At 46.1% G+C, this 16119-nt stretch overlaps 1 protein-coding gene across 5 annotated transcripts in view; it reads left to right on the forward strand.

Moving 5' to 3' along the window:
* Window positions 1-5186, forward strand: part of LOC138567511 (uncharacterized) — a 530120-nt gene extending 524934 nt beyond the window's left edge. For all 5 annotated transcript variants that reach the window (XM_069645777.1, XM_069645778.1, XM_069645779.1 and 2 more), the window contains exon 14: window positions 3215-5186. In XM_069645777.1, coding sequence (XP_069501878.1) covers window positions 3215-4002 — 788 coding nt within the window. In that variant the 3' untranslated portion in view covers window positions 4003-5186. The remainder of the gene's footprint in view (window positions 1-3214) is intronic.
* Window positions 5187-16119: the final 10933 nt, after the last annotated feature.

Below are 16119 nucleotides of genomic sequence, written 5' to 3' on the forward strand. Positions count from 1 at the left end.
GATTTCTTCACAAATCACACAGTAATTTCTTTTTACCCCTGGTAGATATTCGTGCGTAGTATTTCCACAATTTATTTCCGTATTATTTTGACTAAATTAGGTAGTTAAACGCCCAAGAGACTTTGTTTATTGAAATCTGGCCAAGGAGGGAGACGCCCAGGTAGCCACTTGGTTGCACAAATGCAATTGATCTGCAATGTGGCCTGAACAGTGAGATTCCTTTGCCCTCCTCATCAGCTGCCGTACCACAAGGAAAAAGAACGCAGTTCGTGGTGTAGCTGTCTAAATAACTTCCCACAGCCAGCATAAAGCGCAAGTCTTAAGGAAATAAACAAAGTCTCTTGGGCATTTAGCGACCTACCTTATTCATAATAATACGGAAATAAATTGTAACAACCTCTGGGTTTGTTTCTTTTTGTGCAAGTATATGCCAAAATTTAGTTTTTGTGAAATTACTGGGTGACTAGGTTTATGCCCTTTGTTTTACCCCCCCCCCAATTTATATATTATTTTGTGTTAACTTTCTCTTTTCACTTGGCGTGATATGTATGAAACCTGTGTTTTAGTTCAGTTTTTATTTACGTCAACTGTGTCAAAATCTGTGTTTTTGACTTAAAAAAAAACATTTTGAGATACTAATAAAATGAAATAATTTTCTTACATCATTTAAAGTTGGACACTAAAGCCACAAGGAAACGAGGGGTTCAGACCAATGAGCCAATACCTAGAGTGCACACAAAGTGAGACTCACCTGGGCAAAATGAATGTATAGCAGTCCCCAAGCTGAGGCTACGTTGGGGCTAGATCCCTATATGTAGCTTGGAGGTGAGGAGAAGGAGCAGGATTTAAAGGAGAGGAGCAAAGAAGAAGAGGCTGGTTCGGAAGAGGCAGGAACTGAGATGGTTGGAAGTGAGGAGCAGAAGGTGGCTTGGAGGAGAGACAAGGAGGGGACTAAAAGCGTAAGAGCAGGAGTTTTGGAACAGCAGAGGAAGATGTAGTTGAAGACAAAGTGGGAAGAGGACGGAAGAGGAGGGAAGACATCAGAAGGAAGTGGTAAAACAACAAGAGAAGGTGGTGAAAGTACAAGGAGAGGTGGCGTGACAATAGGAGGTGTAGAGAGAACAGCAGGAGGTCTTGAGAGAACAGGAGTAGTGAGGACAGGCCTAGGTGTTGAAACAACAAGAGAATGTGGTGAAAAACAGTAGTATCTGGGGGAGAGAAGACAATTTGGGAGAAGTAGTAATCCAAAAGTAGAAACTCTTGGAGACAGTAACAGACTAAGAGGTGGTTCAACCAGTGATAACATTTACTGATTTATTTATTTCTTATGTGCCGTAGCCCGTAGGCATTAGGGCACACAAAAACAGGATAGTTTTAAGACGTTTGCAGAAAATGAGCAAGTTCTCTTCCTTATGTAGTTCATCTGGAAGTTTATTCCTGGTTTGTTACTGCCTGGACAGGGAAGGAGTGACCGCCTCCTCTCATATGTTTGACTCTAGGGCAGGTAAAGTACACAGTATTACATAATCACGTAGATCTTGCCGTGGTATGTTGGACACAGCCCTCTCTAAGATACGAGTGTGCAGACCCATAAAGGCATTTATGGGTCAGAGTGTTATTTTTTAAAACACATTCTAGCTGCAACAGGTAGCCAATTAAGTTATCTCCTGTGAAGGGAGCTATGTTCTCTCTTTGGCACATTCCTAATGATGCTGACTGCATCATTCTGATGTATTTGAAGCATACTAATGCCATTTTTTACTGGCAACACTCAAAAGCGCATTACAGTAGTCTATTCTTGGCATAATGGTTGCCCTCACCAAGGTTTCACAGTTTTTAGAAGATACATATGGTTTCACTAAGCGGAGGACCCTTAAATCATATTGTGCCTTTTTAATGGTACTGTCGGCATGTGCAACTGCACCAAGCGAGGACTCAAAAATAACCCCACGGTTTTAACTTTGTCTAGTACCTTGATGTCATGATCTTCCATGAGAAGGCTTGAGTACTGAAGCTCTAATTTAGCCCTGGCTTTGGGGGAGCCAGATATAAGGAGCTAGGTTTTTGAGCTGTTGAGACATAACCAGTTTTCTGAAATCCAGACCTGTATGGTTTTATAAATGTTGAAGATCTTATTCACGTCACTAGTGTGGTTGCCACTCAGTTCAATCAGAAGCTGAGTATCATCAGCAAATTTGTAAACTGGGATCTCACGTACAAAGAAAGTGAGTTGCCTGTGAAGGTGGAGACAGAAAGGGACGGTAACAAAGATACAAACCACAATTGATGGAGCATTGTAAAGGACAGGAGAAGGTATGCACGTGTGGCAAAGCGACGAGTAGTCAAGCTCTGAATAAGAGACTGTATATTATGGGAGTGCATAGGGGAACAGAGGAGGAACAAGGAATGAGATTATTGTGGTGGCATGAGAAGGGTAGCCAGAAGGTGGATTTGGGCATCATTAACACTATCCCCAGATAGTGGCTAGAAAGGCTTCCAGCCAACCCAGCCAATCAGCCAGCGACCCGTGGGAGACCTTGGACCATACGTTCAGTGACCTATAACCTCATTCCCATGCTCACCTAGATCTTCAAGTAGAAGGAAGAGGACCCCTATAGCAGGACCCTAGCAAGACAGTGAATGAGGAGAAGACGTTAGCTATAAGATCTTTAGGAAAGAAGGACAATGGACACATAAGCATTACAGACTGTGAGTGAATGAAACAACCCAGGATTTCAGAGAGGGGGCCAGACATGTGAGACTAGTGACTTGTAGCCATCAACTTTCTTTTGGTTTATTTTGGTAGAAATGTCTTTTGTCCTGCACACATAGGACGTTTCTCCTATCATAATCCAACATTTTAACAAGCTAAGTAAACACCCTCAGGATTGTATCTCACTGATGTTTGGTCCATGTCCTTTTGCTGACAGAATCCAAGATGACTGCCTGAGCTTAGGACTGCTCAGCCTGTCAAGAAGAAGGGGGTGGAGCTTGGGCCCTTGGGGTGACATGAGAGGCACGCATCATGGAGGGTTAACCAATCCAGCAGCAACACACAAGAGAGCTCACACTGGAAACCTGTTGAACAAGCACAGTCCAGACCCTTATATAAGGCCCCCTGGAATTTATTTTTCAACTACTTGGATTCTAAAATATGTGTGGAACTCTTGTTATACTATGAAAACGTATTGATTTTCCAAATTATTTCCAACAGGTAGTGGGCGTATGAAGAGAAAAAGGAAAGATGGAGATCCTGCTTTGTGCCTTGATGTAATACCATGCAAAGCGCCATCTGGAAAAGCCAAACCACAGATCAACGGTAATGGAGCAATCTGTATAAGACAGCTGTGGTCTGAAGATCACCAAAGAACTTTGGGTGATAGGACTGCTCAAGGTGATGCCCAATTCACTAATGGTGTGCTTTTAAATAAACATCAGAGGACATCTGCATTAGTGACATCTGACCTGTATAATGAATGGGAAAGTAACCTAAGTAAAGCAAAGCCTGCCCCGTGCCCTCCGAACCCACAACAGAATATGAGGCCATGCCCAATCACAGAACTTGAGCAAGCCTTAAGCCATACAGACAACTCTATCGGACATCAGAGGCCAGTTGCAAACATTAATACTGAACGAAATAAACCTTATCCAATCACTGAAAATGAGAAGAGCGTCAGCCCAATGAAACATTTCTTTGGAGACCAGACAACGCAAATGGCCGAAAAACCATATACTTGTACTCAGTGCGACAAAAGCTTCAGTCAGATGGCAAGTCTTAATCGACATCAGAGGACACACAGTAAAGAGAGGCCTTATCAATGTCTGGAATGCGATAAAAGTTTCAATCGTAAGGACAATCTCATAAGGCACCAGCGATCACATGCAGGAGACTTTCAAGCTCACTTAGATATGTTGCCGACATCGTTTGAACTTCAAAACGAATCCATATTCGGACCAATGCAAATGCTGAGACGAACATTCACAGGAAACGCCAGGGACTAGAAATTAACACCATTCTTCTACAGCTGAGCGTGGCATGACTGAGTCAGCAAAGAGAGCGCTTAGTGTTCTACTTGGATCCTATGAGTATCTTTAATCCATAGCCTGTCGTCTATTTTGCCAACTCATTTTCCCTGCTTTGTAATTCCAAAACTAAATAGCAAGTCCCCTCTGGAGATATAAGCTCAGAAATTGTATTAAATGTTTTCCTCAAGCAGAGGCATGAGTGCGCCCACACCAGTGGCAGTGGTGATTTTAGAGGGGCAGAATAGTGAGCATGATTGTCAATTAATGGATGAATCATGTAGGGTCAAAGGAAATGGACGGGAAACACCTATCTAACAAAGGCACAATAAAAACAAACTGAGTAATAAAGGGGTTGCAACACCTTTCCAAACAACTTGTGTGGAGGAGGGCATTGGTATGGAGCGTGAATCTGGTAATGCACAAATTAAAAACTGTGGACTAAAGTAAATGTTTTTGAGTTAAAAATGCAACATTTGTCATGTGTAGTTGAAATCGGAAAACATGTGGCTGATTAATTGAGCTTGAACAAAACAAGTCAAGGGAAATCTACACAATGAGTGAACAAGAATAGTATTGATTACTACACTTCAGAGAACTACTTAAAATGAACACACTGTAAATACCAACAACATTTACAGCATTTGCAGGAAGTGCACTCTAAGACTATTGTGTTAAGCAATATCACCTGTTGTTGGTTTTGCTATGAATGATATCTGCTTGATCTAAGAGCAGTCCAAATCAAAACATAGCTTTTGTGGATGCAAGCAAGAGCGCCTTTGGAAGAAGGTAAGCAGAAGGCAAAGTTGTGAACTGGATGGAACCGGATGGAAGAGCCTACATTTTGGGATAAGATTACTAGTGGAAGAAGAGAAATGCAATTTCATTCAGAGCTCAGAATTATCCCATTGACTTTGAAGGCATAGCTCCACCATAAAATGTTGAAGGACAGGAAGTCACCTTAAGCAATAAAACGCACAAAGATGGTCCTGCAGAGCCATAAAACATGCTCTTTGAACACTGCTGAATGAGCATAGAGTGATCCTCAGCAAGCTGTGAAAATGCATTATTTCCCAAGGAAGTCACATAGGGATCTCTAATTGCTTTTATGTAAATACCTTTCTTGGTCATTTATTGTTTTCATTAAACAGATTACTTGTTAACTTCTTTGATTATTTTTGTTTATAAGACTGCAATATAAACATTCCTTATTGAATACTGTCAAGTAAATTTGAATTCTGCTTGACAATGATGGTCATCCTTTCAATGTTGCATCCTCAATTTGCTACTTGAACACTTTTTAATAATTTTGTTTTGTGTATTTCTTGAATAAGATCCCTGTGAGTGACTGTTTATCGTCCATACCAAGTCACCAATTTACATTGATTTGAAGAAATGCATCCTCTGCTGCGGAAATGTTTTTTGACTATTGTTTGGATGTTTCATTCATTTAGTGTTCAATTATTGCCATTAGTATTAAATCCACCACCACCCCTTTAAGCATATTTTTCTTAGTTCAGACTTTGTGAAGAGAATTTTCAGTAATAATATACGATACAAATGGAAAGCTAAATTACCAATGCACGAAGTGCCCAATGTAAATTATGGTGACAAAGCTATCAAACAATTACTTAAATCATCTTTGACACTAGTGGTATTAATTACAGATTTCAAGCAAGCTTATCCACAGCTTGGTAGCACAATTGAAGATGTTTTGATAATACTGACAAAAATAGCACAACCCTCTGCAATTGGCAGTAGCAACTGTACTGGCATAGGAAAAATGATTGTGGACAGTAATGATAGTATTATACTTTTTCCAGAGACATTGGCCCTCATTACGACCCTGGCGGAAAGCAACTGACCTGACCGCCATAGCGTAAATAGCGTTTCCGCCATTGCACGACGGAGTAAAGTGCGGCTAATTCTGATCCATCGGGCACGAGCACTACGCCTTGGCGGAAGTGCAAAGTCCGCGATGGCGGAAATGTCCCCAAAACGCCCCTCACCGCCGTCGTACGGCGACCTAGGTGCAATTCCGCCACCGATCATAGCGGTCACCGTAATGAGCGGCAATCGGAAAATACGGTGACCGTAAATATACGGAAACGGAAGCAAAAACATGGTCCCGGAACGGGAAACAGCACGCCGTACACCTATAAAATCTGAATTTCCACACAACCATTAAAAATACTACCCTGAGAGACATCCCAACCCGTCATCCACCCTAGTGAAACCAAAACAATGGGAAAAGTAGTGAAAAAAGCGTGCGACCGCAAGCGGCAGGTCCACTTCTCCCGTGAGGAACTCACGGTGCTCACAGAGACCCTCCAGGAGAATGCTGCCGTCGTCTTCTCGACGCAAATGACCAGGACGGCACTTGCGAACAAGAAGGCCATATGGGCCCTGGTGGCACAGCGGGTAAGTGCGGTGGGGACCGCACCCCGCAACCCACAGCAATGCAGAAAGCGATGGGACGACTTGCGGATACGCGTACGGAGCATACTATCCGCCAACCGTAACATTGCCACAGCTACCGGGGGAGGATCGGAATCACCCATCAAGTTGACCCCCTGGGAAGAAATCTGTGCCTCCACCATTGGAATGGAGACCATAGAGGGAGTCGGAGGGATGGAGAAAGGAGTGCAGACATCCGAAGAATCAGGTAGGTGTCCCAAATAAAACAATGCTAAAACCACAATGTCCAATCATGTGAAGTACCATGTGTCCACATAGTGCAACAGAAACACATGTCCAGGAGAACGTCCACTTACATTGGCCTGATAGCGCACATTAAAATTCAAATTAAATAAATAAATAATTAAAATTCCTAAAAACACCCTCTACACGTGCAGCAGGCACCCCCTAACTGCAGGCTGCAATACAACTGCACCCTCAATCCACACAAAAATGAAACCACCTCCAAGGCCCTGACCCAAATCACCCTCAGGTACCACCCCAATGCATGAGATACATTGCCATTCCAATTTCCACAGACCCATAAATAACGCTCGCCCTCCTTTACTCCACCACAGGGTCCGATTCAAACGACGAGCTCCAGGACACCCCTACCAGCACACCTGCAAAGAGGGCCAAGACCAACGGCCAAAGACCCTCCACCTCAGCCGCACGGATCAAGACACGGCAGCAGCACAAATCAAGTGGCAGCACACAGGAGGGGACTTCAACAGGCACCCCAGCAGCCAGCATGGCCACAACAACACCACCACAGGCCCCCCCAATGGATGCCACAGAAGGCACTGCTTCTGGTGGCAGCAGCACCATAGGTGACACTGCATTAATGGCAGCATGCTCCGACACAGAAAACGGTGATGTCAATGTACGATCCATCCATGACCTGTCTCAATCCCCCTGTTTGTTTCATCCCGTACACCATGAGGATACCACGCAGGGGCACTCACAAGACGACGACTGGCCATCCCCCACAAGCCCTGTGTCAAGGCAACATGAGGTGATCAGCCCCTCTGTGACACCACCGCAAATGGCCATGGCCCAGCAGAGGCAACAGTCCCTCGACCAGGTGATCGTGCAACAGCAGCAACTGGCCACGCTCCTCAAGGACCATGCTGATGAATGTGGGGGTACCAAGGCAGCCATAGAAACATGTACAGAGACACTAAGGGCAGAAATGGAGAGAAGCACCGGGAGCCTGAGAGTACAAATGGAGAGAAGCACCGAGAGCCTGAGAGTACAAATGGAGAGAAGCACCGAGAGCCTGAGGGGGGAACTGCATGCGACGTCCAAAGACGTATGTGCTGAACTTGCCGCTGTGCGCCGTGTGCTCACTGAGCTCTCACAAACCCTTAGGGACATGCATGGACGTGAGCAGGCAGAGACATCATCCGTTGCAAGTTCCGTCCAGGGCAGCCCCCAACGTAGATCTGGGAGGAACCTGCGCTCCACAGGCAGGGGTGCCCCTGATACCCGGAGAGGGGGCTTGCAATAGCGTCTGCCCACTGACAATGAGCATCCTTGGACACTGGTGTTCGGGGGGGAGGTAGGAGGGTGGAGGGGGTGTGTTGGGCTTACTTGGGTGGCGGGTCGATGGGGTGTGTAACACAATTTCACATATGCTATAAACATTTCACAATCATCCAATGAGATGTGTGGACATTGATCTTTGTGTACGAGGCCATTATAGGCGTACAGTCCATATTGTGCATGTTCCAGACACACACAGTGCCACAAGTCCCGTGTCCATGTATCAGCCACCAGGCATGAGTGCTAGAAGCATGAATCTATGATAATCTGACGAATTTCACGGCCCTCCTGTGCCTCGCGGACTCCTTGAGGTGCTGCCACATCCCCACCCACATCATGACCATATTCAGGTGCTTGCAGTTCTGCGTCAGGGGGCATGGGCACATTTCTACGTATGCACATGTTGTGTAGCATGACACATGCCATGACCATCTTTGCAACCTTCTCATGGCGGTACAGGAGTGCCCCGCCAGACCTGCTGAGGCAGCGGAAACGACCCTTCAGTAGGCCGAATGCCTGTTCTATGACTACACGGGTACGTGAGTGGGCATGGTTGTAGTCCTCCTCATGCTGGTTCTGTGGGTTCCGGAGTGGTGTAAGGAGCCATCTCTTCAGTGGATACCCGGCATCACCTGTATGTGGACAATAAAGGATGTTTGAGGAATGACATTGCTACGTAAGCACCCCCCCCCTTCCTGCCAGGTCATTGCCGCATCACATACCCCACATTATCATGCATGAAATGAGACTCACCGAGTAGCCAGGATCTGTTCCCTGCATGTCGCTCCATGTAGCGTGGTATTGTAGAGTTCCGTAAAACCATGGAATCATGGGTTGATCCAGGAAATCGGGCACAACAATGTGTAATGATCCTGTTTGAGTCACACACCATTTGTACATTAAGAGAATGATATTGTTTTCGGTTGCAGTACTGGGCCTCCATGGCATGTGGGACAACCAATTCCACATGGGTGCAGTCGATGGCACCAATGCAACCCGGTATGCCGGCAAGTGCATGGAATCCCACTTTTGTGTTTGTAATTTCCTGCTCCGAGCGTGGTAGAGAGATGTAGTCGTCTGCGTGCTTCAGGAGGGCATCGAGCACTTGCAATAGTGTCCGTGACAACAGTGGCTGTGAAATGCCATGCAACTGTCCGACTGTGTGCTGGTAGGTGCCTGTGGCCAGGAAGTGGAGTACAGACACCACCTTCAGTAGGGGTGGGATGGCGGTTGGGCTATCTATCATGCTGACAAGGTCAGCGTGTGTCATGTCCACAATGGCGGTTATGGTGTCGCGGTCCAAACGGTAGAGGGTGTGGATCTGCTCATCAGTGAGGTTGAACGGATGTGCTCGGAGGCGTGGGATTGCGGGCTGCCTGCGTGGTGGTAGTGGCTGTGCTGGTGGGCCTTGCTGGCCCTGCCTTGCCCTCCTCCTCCTCCTGCGTCTCCTCTGTGCGGCCGGTTATTGTAGTAGTTGGTGTTCATCTTCTTCTTGAAGTTGGAGTACTTGCAGTGCTATCAGGTCCCCCAGGGCCAACATCGCTAGTCCTGCCGGTAGCATTTTGGAGTGGGTGTGGTTGTGGGAGGGGGTTGGGTGTGCAATTTATGTGTTTTCAAGCTGTATAGCCTCCACCTGTGGTGATTCATTCCACCTATGCAAGCTGCAATCCCCTTTGGGCGAGCACGTCGCACACAACGCTGCAATTCGACGCATGGCATCTTGCTATTACAATCATGTATTTCATCCCGATGGCAGTGAGATATTGCTTCATATTTTAATTCTGCTATGGTCCCATTGTTTCACATACTATCTTTGCAGTCGGGAACAAACTTGTGAAGGGTCAGTGGAATGTAGTACTCGATTAACGGTGGACCCTCATGCAGCACTGTACCGCGGTTCACCGACGGGCGGGGCGTCCCATTTGTGAGTGAAGCCAGTTGTCATTTTCACACACTGCCGCACTAAATGGATGGATTTGTGATTTCAAGCGGTCACAGATGCCTTTTCGACGTGATGTTGCAAATGAGGAATTCGAAGGACAGCGCTTTCGGTTTCCAGCTAGCGGCGAGGAGACGCCCACAGGTCTGACTGCAGATATAAAGTTCTATTGTTTAATGTCCTTGGGACAGGGGCCATGGCGAGAATGCAATGATTGATATGAATAGTATGGGATGCGCAATAGCGTAGTGGACGATAAGGCAGGACGTTCCCAAATACATGTTACTTCACAACACTAGAATTCCGGCCTGGAGCACAGTGGATTTTGCAGACTGCATTAAGCACAGACTCAATGGAAATTTCAAATGTTATGTGAGTAAATAATCAGGCGTTTTTATACCGGGATGAGGGAATGATGTATGGATGCATGGACAGATGATTTAATAGAGAGTCTGCCATGTACATGGCTTTTTGGAATCTATCAACTTCCCCTGCGCTATGTGATGCAGGGCTGCCATAGTGGGACCATCGTCTATCTGCCCTTGTTGAACCCTCCCTGTCTCGACGCGCCTTCAAACACTTGTGTCTATGCACGTTACTAATCCCATCTAATGGATTCTGTTTTAACAGGCGCATGCACACAAACACTCGTTTGTAATAGTGTTTTCACCTCGATTTATATAGTTATGATTTGCAAGTGATTTTTGGGTGCGAATAATCCTTTTGAGTGGGCTAGCATGCATATGGCTGTGGATTTAGTGTGATCTTTGAAGTGAGTAATTCAAATGGAGTTCAGATGCCCATACTATTCTTTTTCGTTTCATTTGGGTGACAGGTATCTCCTCCCCTTTTGCCGCTGCCATCTGTATGCCACTCCTGCAGATGGCTTTTACTCCCGACACCTGCTGCTTCGTGTTAATCAGTGGAGCACCATTACGATCTTATGGGACGATCGCCAATGGCCCACATGCCCTTACGCAGTACTAGTGGCTAGGAGCAACATTTCGACCTTTCAGCTGGACTAGTGCCTACCTAATGGGACGGCCCTGCGGTTCTAGGCGCTTCCATGTTGCCTTTTTGAACGTGAATGTAGCCCCTGTGTACCATGGAGGAACAGGGCGTCACACAAGAAGAAGCTGGTCATTTACTGCGGATGCAGCCCACAATTATGAGATATGATTTGGAGTTCATGACCTAATAGCTGTATGGCCCGGGTGATTTTGTTGTGCATTAAATTTTGATTATGATATTGACCGTGTAGCGTTATTCTTTGCAAGTAATGTAGCATATTCCTATTTGTGGAGCGATGTATTGTGAGGAGATCTGCTTTGGGTTCCGGCTTCTGAGTATAGTTGCGTGGTACTGTACTGGGCGCGTTTGCCTACGAAGGCCAGTAAGGTCAGGGATAGGGGCTGCAATTATGTCTGTTTTGATGATGTCATGCTCATGGGAGGGGGATTAGCTTTTGTGTAACAGATGCCGGTCAGCCAGGTGGATTGGTGGAATGATGTGATTTTCAGAATATGGCTGGTCACAGGTGCCTGTGTTTGCGTGCGTTTCTTGGAGGGAGACTGAGGTCATGTCCATTGGAATAGCTTCTGTATTTGTGCCATCTGTGCCCTGCTGCTCCCATTGGCCCCTCTTGAGATGTGCCTGGCTGCTCAGTCACTCTGCCAACTTGTGTGGTACATGCTTATGCTGATGGTTGGTTTGTTTACTGGCAGGAGTACAGGGCTGGTGCAGTCTCACTCAGGATACTGCTTTGTATGTTGCCTTACACTGGTGTCAAGCGATGGGGGGCCTGTTTTTGTTTGTCTCAGTTTTCAGTTCATGTTGCTGTACTTGAAGCTTCACATGCCTGTGCTGCATCAGTACGGCAATGGTGCCATGGCTAATATGGATGGCCACTCACAAGGCACTTGGAGCCCCTACATTCATTTGTTCGTTGGCATGCATGGGTGACTTGTACATTTCACTGGTTGCATTGTGTGACTTCATTGCACCTACGAGGAGTTGTGCAATGTGGCCAGGGAGTGGTGTACAGGCACTCAGTAGGGCCTTTTACGGTTGGTTTGCGATGCCGTACTTCTCACCATGGCGGAATGGTACTTTCTGCCATGCTTGATGGCGTTAGGTAGATGTCCGCTAGGGTCAGAATTCCCGTACCGTTACGCCATGGTGGTAATTACGGTTTCGCATGGCGCGCGTGCGTGTACTTGGTGCAGTTAGCGTTGGCGTTCACTACGGTGTCGCTAATGGCATCGTACTTTACGGTGATGGGTCATAATCGCACCGAGCGGTATTCGATGGCGGTATTGCATTTCCGCCATCGTTTTTCGATTTCCACCAGGGTCGTAATGAGGGCCATTGACTTTTGGCAGACCACAGGTGGAAGTAAGCAGGAGCTGAAGTACTCCAGTAGAGAGCTGGATGGTTTCACTGATGAATTTACAAATACAAGCCCCACATATTTCACAAGCTAATGAGATATTTTCTCTTCACTCTCAGCTCCTCAAGCAAAGCAAAAACTTGTGCGCCATCCTACAAAGTGGATAGGAGTGCAGCCACCCACACATTACTTATGATACTAAAATTTGGCGGTACACTTTAAAGGACATAGGAAGATGAACTGTGCTGCCACCAATCAAAAGTGCCTGGCTAGTGGTCGGAAAGGCACTTGCAAATGTGTTATGGACATCCTGGGATCACATCAGAACGCTTATTGACAGAGTGGTCGGGAGGGATATTATTGGAGCTCCAGTAGCTTGTGAACACAAAAATATGTAAACAACCTATGGGTATCATACTGCAATGTCATATGCCTATGAATGTTGTGTGATAGCATGGAAATGGTTTGATTGAAGCGACATGTACGTAATATGATTGCTGCTGTGGTTGTCAATATGTGCACTTTGTGATCACGCATGACTAACTGCAGTGAGGGAGGTGTAGTGACAATTTCATATATCTCACCACATAGTTGTCATGTTTGAGGACTTTACTAATGCACCTTTTCCCTTTGCAGCGGTCACAGAAAAGTGATGCAAAGCTACATCTCACCACTTGCTAATATCAAGAGGAAACATTCAAGAAAATCCAGTGATTCATAAAGCACAGCGCTGTCTCAAACTCAGTAACTCTGCACACAACAGTGTCACCATGACAATCAAAAAGATATCACAGTGCACAGGGTCTCCGGAAGAGATACATTGAGGACCCTCTAGATTAGCAGTCCATTCCTAGCCTCTTGTGGCAGTCTCTGCCAGTCACCCTAAGAAACCCTCTACCAGTAGATTTGATACCCCCTTATGTTTATGCCAACACGTTTTCAGCCTCCATTACACCAGAAGTGTCCCATTTTGTCCTCAAGGTATTTTTTTGATACTGCCTGTAATAAAAGTTAGAGGTTTTAGTACTTTTTCCCCACATAAAACACTTTCTCACTTCCATGGCTGTCCAAGGAACTCCAAACACTCAAATAATCGGTTTGCAGATCGTTGAAGCAACTATGTTGGTGGGAGCATGAGGCATGTCTCCCTTTTCTTTGGAATGGAGTGAGTGGGTCTTGGATTGGAGTTTTGGAGTTTGGAGTGGAGGTGGCCAGAGTGTTGTTGGTTCATACTTTGGTTGCATTAGCCTGTATATTTTCCCTCGCATTTCTTTCCGTACCTTTATCTTGGTATCTGTTGAGGAGGGAGATCTGTTGTGTCTTGATTTCCTTGCTTTGGTCATGAATGAATAGTGTCACCATGACAATCAAAAAGATATCACAGTGCACAGGGTCTCCGTAAGAGATACATTGAGGACCCTATAGATTAGCAGTCCATCCCTAGCCTCTTGTGGCAGTCTCTGCCAGCCATCCTAAGAAACCCTCTGCCAGTAGATTTGATACCCCCTTATGTTTATGCCAACACGTTTTCTGCCTCCATTACACCAGATGTGTCCCATTTTGTCCTCAAGGTATTTCTTTAATACTGCTTGTTATAAAAGTTAGAGGTTTTAGTACTTTTCCCACATAAAACACTTTTCCACTTCCATGGCTGTCCAAGGAACTCCAAACACTCAAATAAATAGCTGGTTTCACCAGAGACACTTTGTGATGCCGGCAGGGCTTCAGTGCTTGTGTAAACCTTGAAAGCTGGTGTTTGCAAGCAATCACACTGATGAAGGAAACATGTTGTGCCTTGTGTTCCCTGCTTTGGTCCTGCATGAATGCTTGCCTGAGAGAATGTCTGATGGAATGTTATGTTTATGGAATGCTGTGTGTAAGTGCCCTGTAAGCTCCATTAAGGTCAGTTGGAGTGAAGCAGCCTGTGGTCGAGGAGGCCAGTGGATGTCTCCTGTGTACCTTCCTACTTACTTACCCTTGGACTTAACTGATGTATATACCTTGTCACTGGAACTTAGTAAAGAAGTTCACTTCCTTTACCTGACTATCAGACCATTTCCACCCTGAAAGCTGGTGTTTGCAAGCAATCACACTGATGAAGGAAACCCTTGTCTATCTGTTACCATTGACAAGAAATCCCAGATCTGCGACATTGCAGAAACATCAAGCAAACTGAAAGGAAATCCAAGATGGGGGCAGAGCTTGAAGTAACTGTGATCCAGGGAACCACCCACAGACCCCCTACCAAAGTGATATCACTGGGGAAATTGTAGCTGCCAAGCAGACTTCCCATGTCAACTTGGCTAATGCCCATTTCAGGTACATTGATCAGCCGACTGGACTAAAAATGTATGAGGTATGAGTTTGGAGATGGAGGCGAGAGGTCTGGAAGAAGTGATTCAGCCAGGAGGAACTTGAAGTCAGTAAAAAGAGCCAAGGTGAAGGAGGAGAGAAGAATAAGCGAGGGAGAGGTGGCTTAATGGAGTGAGGGAGGTGAGTGAAAGCAGAAAGGAGGAGGTTGTTATGATATATGATATTTTATTTATATCACGCTCATACACAGGTCTTTCAGAGCGCGACCAGGCAAAAGGGAGGGGAACAGCTGAGAAAACAAAACCAACGATCTTACTAGGCCCAGTGACATTGAGAACGTGCAAGTGCATGGGGATGGAACAAAGGGGGAAGTGCATGGGGGGAATTGGAAAGTGCAGAGCATAGGAGAGAACAAGATTAATAAGTAAATAAATAAATAAGGTGATCAAAGACAGTGGTAGTGCAGCCTGTGAGTGGCAAAGTGCAAGGTTAGTCGGATAGGGTGTATCTGATAAGTGCAGAAGAATGGGGTGGGGGCTGTATGGGTACAGATACAGGCCCCAGTGCAAGGGGTGGCCAGGAGGCAGTGCAGGAAGGTGAGCAGGTACCTGGGCCCGCGGTGGCCAGGTGCAACAGTGCCGAGAGAGAAAGCAGCATCAGCAGGGGAGAGGAGGGGCAAAGGCAGAGGCGAATGGGAAGGTCTTGAGGAGCTTCCAGAACCGTAGATAGTTCTCCTCAAGTTTCAAGGTGGCGGGGAGGCAGTTCCAAAGGGAGGCACTGGCCAAAGAAAGAGATCTACCCCCAGCTCGTTTCTTTGAAAAACCACTGACCCTGAGGGAGTTAGAACTAGAGGAGTAAAGGGCTCGGGAGGGGAGGTATTTACAGAGGGATAGTTGAAGGTATTTTGGACCCAGGCCGCAGAAAGCTTTTGTGGACAATGCAAAGGGTTTTAAATTTAATCCTTGCATCCACTGGGAGCCAATGATGGGATTTTAGAGCTGGAGAGATACGATCCCAGGGGTGAGGCCAAGGACAAGTCTTGCAGTTCTGTTCTGGATTAGTTGTAAAGGGCGGAGAGTGGAGGCAGGTAGATTTAGAAAGAGGCTGTTACAGTAGTCCAACCTAGAGTGAATCAGATCTTGGGAGACAGTAAGCTTCTGAGGGAAGGAGAGGAAAGGAAGAGTACCTTTAAGGAGGTGAAGTAAAAAGTTTGACTTTTTAGAGATGTCAGAGATGTGTGCAGAGAAAGAAAGTGTGGAGTCAAAGATGACCCCGAGGTTCTTAGCTTCAGAGGTAGGGGCAGGAGGAGGGCCAAGGCAGGCCGGCCAGAGAGTGACGAGAAAGGATGGAGAGGTTGTACCAATGGGGAGGATCTCAGTCTTGTTGGCATTTAAACAAAGATCATTGGCGGCACACCAATTTTGAATGGTGATTAGACAGTCTAGTAAACTGA

This window comes from Ambystoma mexicanum, chromosome 2p (assembly GCF_040938575.1).
Source record: "Ambystoma mexicanum isolate Mex_15411 chromosome 2p, UKY_AmexF1_1, whole genome shotgun sequence".
NCBI classification, from domain to species: domain Eukaryota; kingdom Metazoa; phylum Chordata; class Amphibia; order Caudata; family Ambystomatidae; genus Ambystoma; species Ambystoma mexicanum.